The 14,553-nt window shown below is 44.9% G+C and overlaps 1 protein-coding gene across 1 annotated transcript; it reads left to right on the forward strand.

The window, feature by feature from the left end:
* Positions 1 to 928: 928 nt before the first annotated feature.
* CUNH18orf54 (chromosome unknown C18orf54 homolog) lies at positions 929 to 12,623 on the forward strand. Its single transcript, XM_018570972.1, has 7 exons — positions 929 to 1,161; positions 2,704 to 3,453; positions 3,570 to 3,717; positions 4,547 to 4,658; positions 7,175 to 7,306; positions 9,311 to 9,384; positions 12,502 to 12,623. Exons 1-7 carry the CDS (start codon positions 930 to 932, stop codon positions 12,584 to 12,586), a joined length of 1,533 nt encoding a protein of 510 aa, XP_018426474.1. The 5' UTR covers position 929; the 3' UTR covers positions 12,587 to 12,623.
* The last annotated feature ends 1,930 nt before the right edge of the window (positions 12,624 to 14,553 follow it).

The following is a 14,553-nucleotide window of genomic DNA, read 5'->3' on the forward strand; positions in this document are numbered from 1 at the left end:
AACATCTCCAAAATACGCCCCTTCCTCACCATTGAAACCACAAAGCTGCTCATCCACTCTCTTGTTATCTCTCGTCTTGACTATTGCAACTCCCTCATTGGCCGGCCTCTACACAGGCCCCTTCCCTTTCAGTCTATCATGAATGCTGCTACTAGGCTCATCCACCTAACCAACTGCTCAGTGTCTGCAACCCCCGTCTGCCAATCCCTGCACTGGCTTCCATCCCAGCATGCTCACCTCCCAGGACTTCTTTAGAGTCTCCCCCATTCTTTGAAACTCCTTACCCCAACCTGTCCGACTATCTCCTACTCTGACTGCCTTTAGGCAATCCCTTAAGACTTCCCCCTCCCTTTAGATTGTAAGCCCTCAGGGGCAGGGCCCTCCTACTGCGCTGTACATTTAGCTCTGCTTGCCCAAAGCGGGGCTAAATGTAGAAAACAACTACCCACCCGGAACTGCATGTCCCGGGCATAAGGAGATTGGAATTCCACACCCCTGCTGCCCCTCTACTCCCTGCTTCCCCAAGGTCGGGCCTTGGTTGGCCTTGTGGGAAATCCGGCCCTGGGCACGTGGGTTTAGCCACTTTTCATCTGGCTGTTGTAACTAAATGGCCAGACTGTGGCTTCTTAAATGCGGGTGGGTGTTTTAAAACGACTGGCGACTGTAATTTAAACAGCCGGCGATGGCTGTTTACATACAAGTGTTCGGGTGGCTGTATACTGAAGGCAGGCAGTATGGGCAGAGCCTCAGAGGTTCATGGCATTTCCTGAAGACCTGTAGTAGTTCACATTTCTGTACCGTGTCTATGTAAAGCACATTCATCGCCTTATTTGCATCAATCTGATTTCATTTACACATATACCTTAATAAATGTATGTTCTTATCTTACAGCTAGACCGCAGATAGGAGGCTGAAGTGAGTGTGGGAAAATGGCCGGCTCTCCCGACTCCTCCATATCCATCTCCTCCCTCCTGGCCAGTTGCAGTCTGGGTAGCAGTAAGGGGTCCTCAAGTTCCTCCAGGTCTATAGAATACAAGAATAAGTTGTATGACTCTGCTACGAAAGCGCTAGAGGCCTATATTGATGACCATGAAGAAACTCTGCAGTCTTCCATGGCCAGTACAGGAAAGATCACCATTCATTCACCGGCTAAGAAAAAAGGTACGCTGTATCCGAGTTCATGGTATTGGAACCTCTTAGTTTTTAGGAGTTTGGTAGCCCCACTACAAGGGTAGTGTTTTGGTTTACCTGGAGATGGGCTTCAAATAATTTAAGATGCAAGCTTTCAGGATTACTTAAATCCTTTCATCGGGCTTTCTACATTTCACCTAAGAAACGGATCCAAGGCATCCCGAACTTAAGTTCGCCAATAAAGTGTATTGCTTAAACTCTAAACCCAAGAACAAAATTGTAATGTATTGCATCTCATTGGTCTTTAGATGTAGTGGCTGCATTAGTTTTTTTTATAATGGTTTTCCTAGGGATGTCCTGATAACGATACTAGTATCCGCGTCGGGGGCCGATACCAGGCATTTTCATGAGTACTTGTACTCGTGAAAATGCCCGGTTTCTTAAGGCCGATACCGGCCCTTTAAATTTTCAAACAGCGGCCGTGCTCGTGGGGACCTTGGCAGCCTGCTGGGGAACTGCAAATAGCTGTCCATGGCAGTGCCTGTTCTTTATCTCCTCCTCCTCCCCGGCGCAGGCACAGCCATGGACAGCCCCGGGGGCGTAACTACCGCCCCAGGGCTAGAAGCTGGGGGTTCCCGCCGCACACTGACTGGGAGGACTGGGCTGGGAGATGGATGAAAGTCGCGGGGCTGAGCAGCGCAGATAGCCGGCCATTCTGGGCGTGGCAGCATCGCCAGTCTGGACGTGGTGGAGTGCCCGCACAGCCACTACAGATGTCCACGTCGCCCGAGTGAGATCGAGACACAGCCTGGTGAGAGGAATTCTGCTGTGGGGACATATATTCAGTTCTGGTGACATCCGTATTTAGCCCTGGTGAGAAACTGACCTCAAATCATCAGTCTGTGTTGTTTTAGAAAAAAATGTCACATATCCCTTTAAGAAAAAGTATCAGTAATTGGTATCGGCAAGTACATGAGGGACAGTACTTGGTCTTAAAAAAGTGGTATCGGGACATCCCTAGTTTTTCCCTTTATTTCCACCTGGAGATCTGGCCAGTAGCACAGTTCCTGTTCTAGGGCGACAATGCTCACTTACCATACTGTATCTATATATAATACTTTTAGGTAGGGATGCACCGATACTAGTAAATAATGTTAATACTGCCACAAACAGGCTGTCCACCAAAAGTGAGTAACCATACAAGGAGATTAGCGAGGTAGGCCGCTGATTGACCTGTAACTCATTCACACTGCCGTACAATACGCTGCGTATATGCATGTACGTGCGTATTGTCCCATATGCAGCATATGCAAATAAATAGCTCCATACACATAGCTGCGTATGGAGCCGTAAAGATGCGCAAAAACAGAATGGACCCGAGATGAGTCCGAGCAACGTATTTCTGCGTATTTTATGAGCATACACATGTTTACGCGTGTACAGTACATTAAAGTTTCTATTACGAATGATGCATTCTGGGATTGAATATAGTGCGAGCATATACACGTATATACGCAATAGTGCTTTGCTGCTTATAAGTAACATTTCATGCAGTTTTTTTTCCCCCCTTAGGTGTAGCCGATACAAATGTTCGACCCAAGCATTCATCTAGAAGACGATGCATTGCCCGTGACCCAGATCTGTTGAGCCTCACCACTGATGATCTCTTGGGCTTCCCCTCTGATGGTTCACTACGGTTCTCTCAAGTCTTAGATCAGAAACATTGCAAAAACCTGAATAATCACTATGGACATTCCCTTCCATACCACAGTACTCGGTCTTCTCCTCTAATGTCCTCATTAAAGACGAGGACAAACCTTCACTCCTTACATCACAATTCCCAGTCTTTGGATCTACGGAATCTTGAAGATGACCTTAAGGAGAACAGAACAAACAGTCTTCTTGGAATGGGCAGGGAAAACCATCCTGCTTATTGCAATAACCTGAACTCTCCTTATTTGTTGAGAGGATCTGAAGGACATAAAAGTTATCCAAGATGGCTGACTAGCCAAAAATCGGAATTAGGTGTGTCGGGAATCACCAGTATTCCAGAAGTGGGGTATCCCATATGGATAAAAGACTACGGTCTTCTTGGAAATGCCAATAGCCACAGAACCAGAAACATTGAAAACTCCTTAAAAGCCCCTGTCGCTCATGAACCCGTAAGGAATCTACACGGCTACTCATCTTTGGGTTCTTTACACCCTCTGTTTTATGATAGACATGGCAAAGAAATGGTTAATTCTGGCAGCGGTGGTGGAAAATTCTATTCGGGTCTTTCTGATTTGGATGTACTAAAACATTTGCATACACCACTTAAAAGTAAGCATAACGCCATCCCTCTTCCTGAGCTCACCCTCAGGAAATATTTGAGGCTTCCTGAGACATTTTCTTAAGTAAACTCTTCTGTGTAACATGCCTGATTGCTTTGTTCTTAGATCGCCCTAATGATTTACCTTTACGGAAATCAGAAGCCATCGAGTCCTCACAGAAGGTGCTCCCTGAGCTTCCAGAGAATAATGGAAGCCCCCGAACAGAAGATGTGCTGGAGGCAGAGAGGTCCTGGGAAAAAATCCCATATTCATTGTAAGGCATTTTGTCATCTATTTAGGTATAAAATGATCTAGGATACAGAATTTCACTGTGATGGGGACACCTAATGTAAGGGAGCTCTCTAATGGGGACGCCTAATGTAAGGGGGCTCTCTGATGGGGACGCCTAATGTAAGGGGGCTCTCTGATGGGGACACCTAATGTAAGGGGGCTCTCTGATGGGGACACCTAATGTAAGGGAGCTCTCTGATGGGAACGCCTAACGTAAGGGAGCTCTCTGATGGGGACACCTAATGTATGGAGGCTCTCTGATGGGGACGCCTAACGTAAGGGAGCTCTCTGATGGGGACGCCTAACGTAAGGGAGCTCTCTGATGGGGACGCCTAATGTAAGGGGGCTCTCTGATGGGGACACCTAATGTAAGGGGGCTCTCAAATGCCCCGTTTCGTGGCCACGCAGGGTCCCTTCTTCGGGAAAAGGGGACCCGAAATGTTGGCTGTTTGACGCATGTGACGATTGAATAAAAAGTGCTTTACTTCTTGCACATATCATTGAGTGCTGGTGACTTCTATTATGGACTGTATCTGACACGGCGCCATCTGTGTTGTCACTTCAAGCACCAACCTCTTACTCAAGGTCTATACGCTGTATGGAGTGCAGGTGATTTTTGTATTATCGATTGGTTGCACGTTCTGTCTTGTGGGCTCACGGGCATGTCATGCAGTTTATGGGGACTGAGGGAGATGTTGATATAAATAAAATAAAACAAGATGGAGCATGCGTCTACAGCTTCTCGCCGTCAGAATTGTGACATTGTTTGTCAGTCTGGGATGAACTTTTATTATTATTTTTTTTGATTATAGCAAATCTCCCGTCCCCATACCAATCAAGGATGAGATCGGTGAAGGATCTGCGGCTACCTTAACGTCACATCTTGGGGAAGATCTTCTTGAGCACAAAGTGAAAGAGGATAATGTATGTTTTGAGATTTCTTTATTTTTATTGGTGAAATTTGTTTGTGAAGATGATTCCAGACTGAACTCTTGATGGTTCTTCTTTGTTCTACATGATCAGCAATTAGAAACAGTTATACTTTTATCAACCAATATTTGTTTTGGATACAGTAGAAAAGCGCTTTAAAACGCCCAACACAAGAAATCCCATTAATTTTCAATGGCCCCTGTTTACACCTAAGCAGCAAAACGCCAAATGCAGAAAAAAAGTACATAAGCTTTTTTTGGCAGTTAAAGACTCGTTTTTTCCCCCCCATAGACTTCAGTGGAAACGCGCTGCAAAAGCAAGTTGCACATTTTTTGCTCGTTTGTGCGTGCGTTCATCCGTTGACTGCATTGTTTCTTGAGCTGCCAGTCAAAACGCACGGTCTCATTGCACATGTTTTCACGCACTCAAAAATGTGGCAAACGATGCCGCCTTGGTGTCAAGGGGGCCTTATGGTGCTCTCCTGGCAGACGTGACGTGGGCTCCCCTGAGACACAGAGTCTAAGTGACACTTGATCTTCAGCAAAACTTCTATTGGTGGAGATCAGCCAGGTACCATATTGGTTTCCATTTTCTGTGCTGCAGAAAGGCTCCAGGTTGCAGCACTCAGGATCGCCCCTCCAATGCAGTCAGCAGGAATAGAAAGGCTACAGTGTGGAGACTGTTCTAAAGTTGGTGAGCAAGAAAATAGTCCGGTCCAGGCATAAGTCATGGCAAGCGAAAGACAAGAAAGTAGTCAGGTCCAGGCAAAGGTTGCGGCAGACGAGAAAGTAGTCCAAGGCAAAGGTGGCAGGCTGCAGACGAGAAAGTAGTCAGGTCCAGGCAAAGGTTGTGGCAGACAAGAAAGTAGTCCAAGGCAAAGGTGGCAGGCGGCAGACGAGAAAGTAGTCAGGTCCCGGCAAAGGGTGCGGCAGACGAGAAAGTCGGGTCCAGGCAAAGGTTGCGGCAGACGAGAAAGTCGGGTCCAGGCAAAGGTTGCGGCAGACGAGAAAGTCGGGTCCAGGCAAAGGTTGCGGCAGACGAGAAAGTCGGGTCCAGGCAAAGGTTGCGGCAGACGAGAAAGTCGGGTCCAGGCAAAGGTTGCGGCAGACGAGAAAGTCGGGTCCAGGCAAAGGTTGCGGCAGACGAGAAAGTCGGGTCCAGGCAAAGGTTGCGGCAGACGAGAAAGTCGGGTCCAGGCAAAGGTTGCGGCAGACGAGAAAGTCGGGTCCAGGCAAAGGTTGCGGCAGACGAGAAAGTCGGGTCCAGGCAAAGGTTGCGGCAGACGAGAAAGTCGGGTCCAGGCAAAGGTTGCGGCAGACGAGAAAGTCGGGTCCAGGCAAAGGTTGCGGCAGACGAGAAAGTCGGGTCCAGGCAAAGGTTGTGGCAGGGGGCACACTGTTTTTCCTGCTGTTATTAATATATCAATCCGTTCACATTTAAGCGCAGTGTTTTGTTGATCCTTTTTGTTTCTATTGGTGTTACTCACCATTTTATACTGGAGCTTTCTTTGATTTTTGTTTTTTATTGTTAATTCTCCGAGCGGGTTCACATTAAATTTAGGCAAATAGAAGAATAGCCAATTGGATTAGGCAACAGTATTCAGTATTCTAATTTTTGACATTAGGGTAGCTGGCAAGACGTCACCGTGCCAGCCACCAGAATGGAAAGAATTGAAATACCCTCCATGCCAGTGAGCACACTCTAATGCTTGCACCAACACAAGCTAACTCAAGTGTTTATGAGCACAACCAACCACAGCCAAAAGAGCATGAGCAGGCGTATGTGTGACACGTGGCAGACTATCAGGACGGTTCATGCTCCTGGCTGTGCATACATGGATCCTGGAGGTTCTATAACAGAACCTCTGTCAGATTGTCATAGCTGGGGAGATATCCTTCCCCAGTTTTCTCACCATCAGGAAGTGAGGAAACACAACAGGGATACAGACGGCAATAAAGACAGAGGTTCTAATCCTTCCCCTAATCTGTTCAAAACCACTTTAAAAAGACTTGTTTTGCCTGTGCAATCTAAACTGAAACATTTCTGTGTTTCCTAATGGTGGAACTGGACTGATATCTACATATAAGCTGCTAACACACATGGCCGCCTTTTATTCACTCCTGCCAATCTGTCAGAGGCCAAGCATACCTTCATTTTGTACACCTTTATACATCCTAGATGTCACTGTGAACTAGTAAAAGAAGTTGTCATGTTTAGACAGCAGAGTCTGCCCCCAAGCTGAATTTTCATCAGCAACAAGCTGCTCTCGGGATAAGGACTGTTCATTCTTCCCAGTGCAGAGGAGATCTCCGCAGAGCACCTTCTAGTGGTATCCGGGAGCAGCTTTTACATTGCAGAGCAAGCTGTTAGAACAGGACTTACCTTTAGGGAAGGTGACCCGGCATTCATGCAGAGGCTGGCAGGTGATAAGAAGTCACATTTCAGCACTGGAGCTATGTATGGAAGATTATATCCAATTGCCTATCAAGTCTTTCTGTGTTATTTTCCAGGCAAGTTCATTCTCGGGTGGAAATCATCATGGTCCAGTAGAGGCTCTGAAGCACATGCTGTTCAATCTTCAGGCCTTCCAGCAAAACTATACCCAGGACCAATCGTATGAGAAGGTGGAGGAGTTCCAGAAAGTGAGTATTATTTGTCAAAGCCTTATTGAGCATGGTCAGCCTAATCTTCTTATATAGTGGCTTCCCTGGTTCCTCCCTCATCAACCTATTAAAGGAGAACTATGAGGTGAGTGATTTTCACTCAGCCTCATAATCTGAGCCGACCTGTGACAATGAAACTGTCACAGGTCGACTCGGTAGATCGGTAGTTGAGCGAACACATACCAGCGCTCGCTCACTTCTCGATCCTGTGCTGGCAGAGAGCCGTGACAGGCGAGGGACTGGATTCCCCCCTCCCCGCTCCGATCCTCCAGCGCTGACTGGCGGAACGGACGGGGGAGGGGGCGGGTACAGCTGGCTCTGCCTCTAGATAGGCAGAGCCAGCTGTCACTCACGCAGCTGGGTGGATCCAGACATAATTGTCGGGATCAGTCCCAGCTGCGGCTGTAGCTCGCGGTATACTGAGCTTTGGGTAACGGGAGGACGCTAGTTTGTGTCCTCCCGTTACACTTAGGAGAACTATGGGGAAAAGCCCTAACCCCATAGTTCTCCTTTTAATAAAGCTTTTATTTAATTTTAGGGATGCACCGATGCAGGTTTTTTCGGTATAGAGTACGAGTACCGATGTTTATATTTCAGTAGCCACTAATACGGAGTGGCGTCACTAGGGGAGTACGGCCTGCACCCGGTGACCGGATAGGGTGACGCCAAAATGACTGACAGTCATTTTGGTGTCACCCCCTCTGAAAGGTCAGGCACTCGGGCATAGACCGAGAGCCCAACTGTTACACAAGAGAGGAGAGGACCCGGCGGCATACCTTATCCTGCCGGGTGAACGTCCCCACCTCTGCCAGTGTCTATCACCAGGATGGGCGCGCGTGACGTCACGGTGGTGTGATGCCCCTTCTTCCAGTAGCACGGAGCCGGCTTCCTCTAGCCAGGAAATGAGGCGGGTTTTATCTGACTTGCTGCAGCTTCTAATGCACATTATGAGAAGCTCCCAGTGTGCAGTGAAATCAGAGGAAGTAATTTCAGTCCCACAGAGGAGCCGGTACAACTGTGCAAGGCTGAAGGGAAGGCCGGAGGTCAGATTTAATATTACTATTAATCTCACTTTTAATATTACTTTCCACTAATATTTTGTCCTAAATATTTAAGTAGGCCTACTCCACATCAATGACACAGGACTGACTAGTAGTAATGCAGTAAATCATTGCAGCCAATAGGAAATCTTGGAAGTGATATGACGAAGGGGGAAGTGTGATTGGTTGATAGATATTACTAAGCTTTGCACTTCATCATGATTTGTCATTTCTTGTGAGTTGATAGTCTGTAGCCTGTGCCATTGAAAATGGTTCCTCTGGGTAGCAGGTAACTTTTAAAGTGAACCTGTCATCAAAATTAAAGGAGAACTATGAGGTGAGTGCTTTTCACTCACCTCCTAGTTCTAGCCGACCTGTGACAATGAGACTGTCACAGGTCGGCTCAGTAGATCGGGAGGTGAGCGAACACATGCCGGTGTTCGCTCACTTCTCGATCCTGTCACGGCTCTCTGCCGTGACAGGGGAGGGGATGGATTCCCCCCTCCCCACTACGATCCGCCAGCGCTGACTGGCGGAATGGGAGGGGGCGGGTACAGCTGGCTCTGCCTCTAGATATTTAGAGCCAGCTGTCACTCACGCAGCTGAGCGGATCTCGACATCGATCGGCTGCGGCGTCTCAGTATACCGCGAGCTGTAGCTTAGGGTGACAGGAGGACGCTAGTTTGTGTCCTCCCGTTACCCTAAGGAGAACTATGGGGAAAAGCCCTGACCCCATAGTTCTCCTTTTAAGCAACAAGTGTGCATTGCTTACTGTCCTATCATGCAGAGGCACCAAATAAAGTCCATCCAGTTCAGTACCGTCCTGCAGTGAAGAGAGATTCGTTCTTGTCTCCTTGCACATCCCTGTATTTCAGATAAATGCATAGTGCACGGTGTAATGTTTATTAAATGACACATTTTTATTGTTTTCTGTCTTTTTTAGGTTTACACTGAAGCAGAATCGGAGCTAGAGCGTGTGGACCAAGAGGTGTTTCCTGTGAATAAGTCTCTTCAAAAGTAGGTTCTGGCTCAATAAATCCGATCCAACAAAACACAATGCCATGTAGAACCATCACTGATTTCAAACCGTATAGGAAAAAAATCAGGTGCATGGTTGGTGCTGTTTTACTTACATGTATACTTAAAGTGACACTAAACTCAGGAGTTAAGTCTTAAAAAGGCCTTTAAGTACCTTAACTACAGTAAACTCTGTTAGCCGGTATTCAGCTAACCGGAACTCCCATCTTACCTTCACACAAAAAAATCCTGTGTGTACTCAGTTTTGCCGGTCTGCCACCTTCTAGGACAGGGAGAGAGGGCCTCGGGCCATGGAATGGGGGTCTGTCATTATGTTTATACTGCTCTGATATACAGTTTTCTGTTTATGAAAACAAATAAGGATCTATATTTAAGGAGATTCCCAACTTATTTCCATAAATCAAAATTTACACGAAGAAAACGACTTTTTAAATGTAATGGGTATCATATCGGTATCACACAGAATAAGAAAACAAAAGCTTCAGAATTGACATTTGACTTCTCCCAGCAAAAGATATTCACAAACACAAACTTTTAACAGCGCATGGGCAAGATTTGTCCCATCATGCACAGGGCTGGCTATAAGCCAAGACTATATTCAAAGTAAAGTTTCTTCAAAGTAAAGAAACATTTCCATCAATTTAATTCAATATATATCAGACTAGACCATTGACTAGAAACTGAAATCAGTTTCTTGGAGATCATACACTAATAAATTGCCTAATATAAAGATAGAAAGTATACTTTACCAGCAATTTAAAATTAGTTGTCTGAAAGAAGTCAGCGGTCACAGTTCAGAAAACAAAGGATGGTCAGGTTCTCTTTAGTGCAGTTTCCTTGGACAGCCGTCCTCAGCTTTTGACCTATACCCTTAGAATGTATTTGCTTACGACATCGTCTTAGTTGGAATTTGGCTTCTCCCTCTCTTTTGGCTCCTGCCACTCCCTATATCTCCCCTGTAATGTGGGCTTGGTTTGGTCTTCCATGTGATTATTGACGTGAACCATGACGTCAGATATATCATTTTACCCGATACCTTTACCTCACAATCACCACCAGGGGGCAGTACTATTCTACATAAAAGTTGGGAGCATTTCATTTAATTTTACTATTTTCTAAAGATCGAGTAGAAAGATAACCTCTGACTTGGACATGCTATGGACAACCCATAAAGATAGTCATGAATAACATCTCATGACAACCTCTTGTCCGACTGGCCGTCTCTTCTTCGATTTACAACCGTAACATAATCTAAGCCAGAACACTTAACAATACTCCAAATACTTTGAAAGTGAGGTAATTAGTTTCAAGACCCAGTGGTTTTTCATACATTATAAGAAAAGAAAATATGCATTGGCATGTACCACCTAATTTTTTGCACTTAACATATAAGAACCCCATATTAATAATACACACTTATATATTCCAATGGGTACACTCAAACAATATATAATGAATATAGTTTGGATATTATAAAAGTACATGTATAACATTTTACTTGAAATTAGTCAATAACATAAGCATACAGATGCTGCATATAATATAATAATATAATAACATTATTGCTAGTTATTATCACTACAATGAATAGTAAGGTTTCATAAGCAACTTTTAAATAAGCCCCTTTCTTCTATTCATTGAGAGAGAGAGAGAAAAAAAATCTTTAGACATTCCAGTCTCTGTACATTGTCTTTTGTGGAGGCAAGAAAGTCATCAATCTTGACCTACATAGGCTGGCCCCATCCTCAACTGATGTGCATCTGAGACTGTTTATGCTAAAATTCCTAACTTCTTCTCTGTGAAAGTCTCTTTCCAAGAAGAATGAACTCAAGTTGACCTCCGATACAATCAGACAAAATGGCTACCAGTATGCCCATAGACAAATCTGTAAAATAACATGTATAGGCCTATGAAATTGATTCCTTTCTGCCCGATAGTTCTGACAGGTCAGACCCTCGGGCCATGGAATGGGGGTCAGACCCTCGGGCCATGGAATGGGGGTCAGACCCTCGGGCCATGGAATGGGGGTCAGACCCTCGGGCCATGGAATGGGGGTCAGACCCTCGGGCCATGGAATGGGGGTCAGACCCTCGTGCCATGGAATGGGGGTCAGACCCTCGGGCCATGGAATGGGGGTCAGACCCTCGGGCCATGGAATGGGGGTCAGACGCTCGGGCCATGGAATGGGGGTCAGACGCTCGGGCTATAGAATGGGTTTAAATGCTTGGTATTATAGAGAGATTGAAGTATTTTTGATCTAGTCACATTGATGTTCATCTGCGTGTTTATTGGCTTGGATGTAATGGTACCCCAGTAAGGATTCAGAGAAATGTTGTACTGTCATTTGCTCATTTATTAACTTGGATAATTTTACAAAAATATACAAAAGGCAAAATTCCCTCCTAAGCTTTTCCAAAGTCACTTCATTACCAGTTCTGGTCACCAGTACTAAGAAAAGATGTCCTTGAGTTGGAAAAAGTCCAGCGGAGGGCAACCAAACTAATTAGGGGTATGGAGGACCAGAGCTACGAGACGAGGCTACTAAATTTAAACATGTTCACATTGGAGGTGAGGAGATTAAGGGGGGATATGATTTCCATGTACAAAATGTTCAATGGTGGTAGCAACTGTTTTAAACTGTTTAAAATTAATTCCATTACAAAAACTAGAGGCCATCACCTAAAATTGGTGGAAAAAAAATTCCAGCACAAGGGGCGAAGGGGGTTCTTCACAGTAAGATCAGTTAGGGTCTGGAACTCACTGCCACAGGCGGTGATTGCAGCAAATAATGTGGAATTGTTCAAGAAACTTTTGGACGATTTCTTAAGGGACCGTAATATACAGGGGTACGGGTACTCCTAGAATGAGATCCTAATAGGTTGGACTTGATGGACTAATGTCTTTATTCAACCTCAAATACTATGTAATTACCTACCTTCTAGTAGAAGCATGTACCTGGGTACATAGTCCCAAAAGCCCACTGCTTCCTGGGACCCCATAAACACCTATTCATATACAACCAAACCATATTTGTTGTATCATTGCTCCTATTTATGTATAATATCATTATTTTACATATTTGTTGTTTTGTTCCAGAGCTCTGCAGCACTTGGCACGGCTGAAGGAGCTGGTAGGAGATGGCACTACAAAGCAGGACCAAGAAAATAATGAAGAAGTATAAATACAAACTTTGATACCGGCAGGCTAACCGATTGCAGCGAGTGAGTAGGGAGTGGACAAGCCACCCGGCATGTTGGTCATCCAGCTTTTCTTCGCTGCATGTAACTGTGTATTGCTGAAGTAAACAGATTCAGAATGAACAGGCTTCATGTTCTCTGACCCTAGATCTACTCACTGCTGCCCCCTGTGTGCAAATCCGCTGACTGCAGGTTGACTGCATGTTATCTGCAGGTTCGTTCTCTTTGCAGAATGTGAAGCCAGTGACTGGCAGGGGTGGAAACATGTGTCTGCAGTAACAAATGGGGCACCAATGAGTGAAACTTACATCTCTGACCGTATTAATCTCCTGAACTTATTTTTTAAATGTTGAATTGCGACTTCTTAATCAGATGTCACATATATTTTTTTCACATATACATTTTGTATGTATAAATATTTACATATTTTCACACTTAATACAAAAAAAGTGTTTGCAAAGTGTGTGTGCGCATATATGTATGTATACAGTATTTTTAAATGTTGCCCGTGCCATATTAAAGTTATTTTTTGTTAAGTCTCTGGATCCTCTGATATTGTGGAGTACCACTGACATAAACCTCATACTGCATCTGTAATATTTTTAATAGGGCTGTTACTGATTTTCGTGTTCGATTAATCGAAATTTTTTTTAATCGATTAATTTTGATTAATTATAACGCGCATACAGATCCAACTACATTGGCCTACACACATACAGCACAGCAATGAAGTAATAAAATGAACTAGGATCACACTAATCCAGCACGTTATTAATCTCACGTGCCCCACTCAATATGGCCGCCGCTTGAGTGGGGCAACTCAGAATAACAACGTGCTGGATTTGTGTGATCCTAGTTCATTTTATTACTTCATTGCTGTGCTGTGTGTGTATAGGCCAATGCCTTGGAGTTTGGTGCACACTTGTGGGCACACTGACCAGCTGGGAAGATTGTAGAAGAAAGGTTCGATGTCAATTGGCAGGCTGCACAGTGATGTTCCCTTTACATGTAAATATAACCTATTTAAAAATTGATAGGGCAGAACAAGTTTCTTGGGCAAACTCACCGGCCCAAGTGGCTCCGTCTGCTAACGAAGGGAAGGAAGGAGGAGTCCGGTGACGTCACGGACATCAACGGCACCTGGCTCCTCCCTCCTTCCCTTTGTTAGCCGACGGAGCCACTTGGGGAAGGGGGGAGGAGTCCGGTGACGTCGATGTCCGTGACGTCACCGGATCTCCGACGGGACTCCCGGCGATCAAAAAGATTACCGATTAATCGAGAAATTCATCGTTAATTTCCACAGCCCTAAATTTTTAGATAAAATATAATTACAGTCAATTGCAGTGTAAATACATGAAGCATATATATTTGTTTTACTTGCCAGAGGATTTGTGATTCTGTACAGCCAGCCTTGCGATAAAGAACTTTTTTTGTAGGGCCAAAACTAACGATTATTTTCATAATCTGTTAGTTGGGCGATTTTTATTTTTTGGATAAAAATAACATTTAAATACCATAAATAAAATACACAGTGCTACAAACCTAATGTTTACTTTAGAATAAAACTGCATGCACTGGAACGCACGGCATTGCAGTACCGCGCATTCCAGTGTGGACGATCGCACTGCAGGCAGGAGGTGCGTTTGGAGTGCCATTTGAAGGAATGGCACCACAATGAAACTACCCCACCAGAATTTGTCAGGCCAAAACGCAAAATTATTATTATTTTTTATTAAGGGGGGTTGACACAGAGTCCTTTTGAATATCTTTCTGCAGCCCCAGCACTCTGTGTACCAGAAGCTCTCGGTACAGAGGCTTCCCTTTCATTTATAAATCAAAGAGATAGTGAATAGATACTGTGTCCACAATCATGAATGAACAGTAAGTGATGTAGAGAACTTCCTGTCCATTCATAACTGGGCACCCAATATCTGAATACTATGTCCCCAGT

This window comes from Nanorana parkeri, unplaced genomic scaffold (genome assembly GCF_000935625.1).
Source record: "Nanorana parkeri isolate BGI_ZX_2015 unplaced genomic scaffold, ASM93562v1 scaffold1644, whole genome shotgun sequence".
Lineage (NCBI taxonomy): Eukaryota > Metazoa > Chordata > Amphibia > Anura > Dicroglossidae > Nanorana > Nanorana parkeri.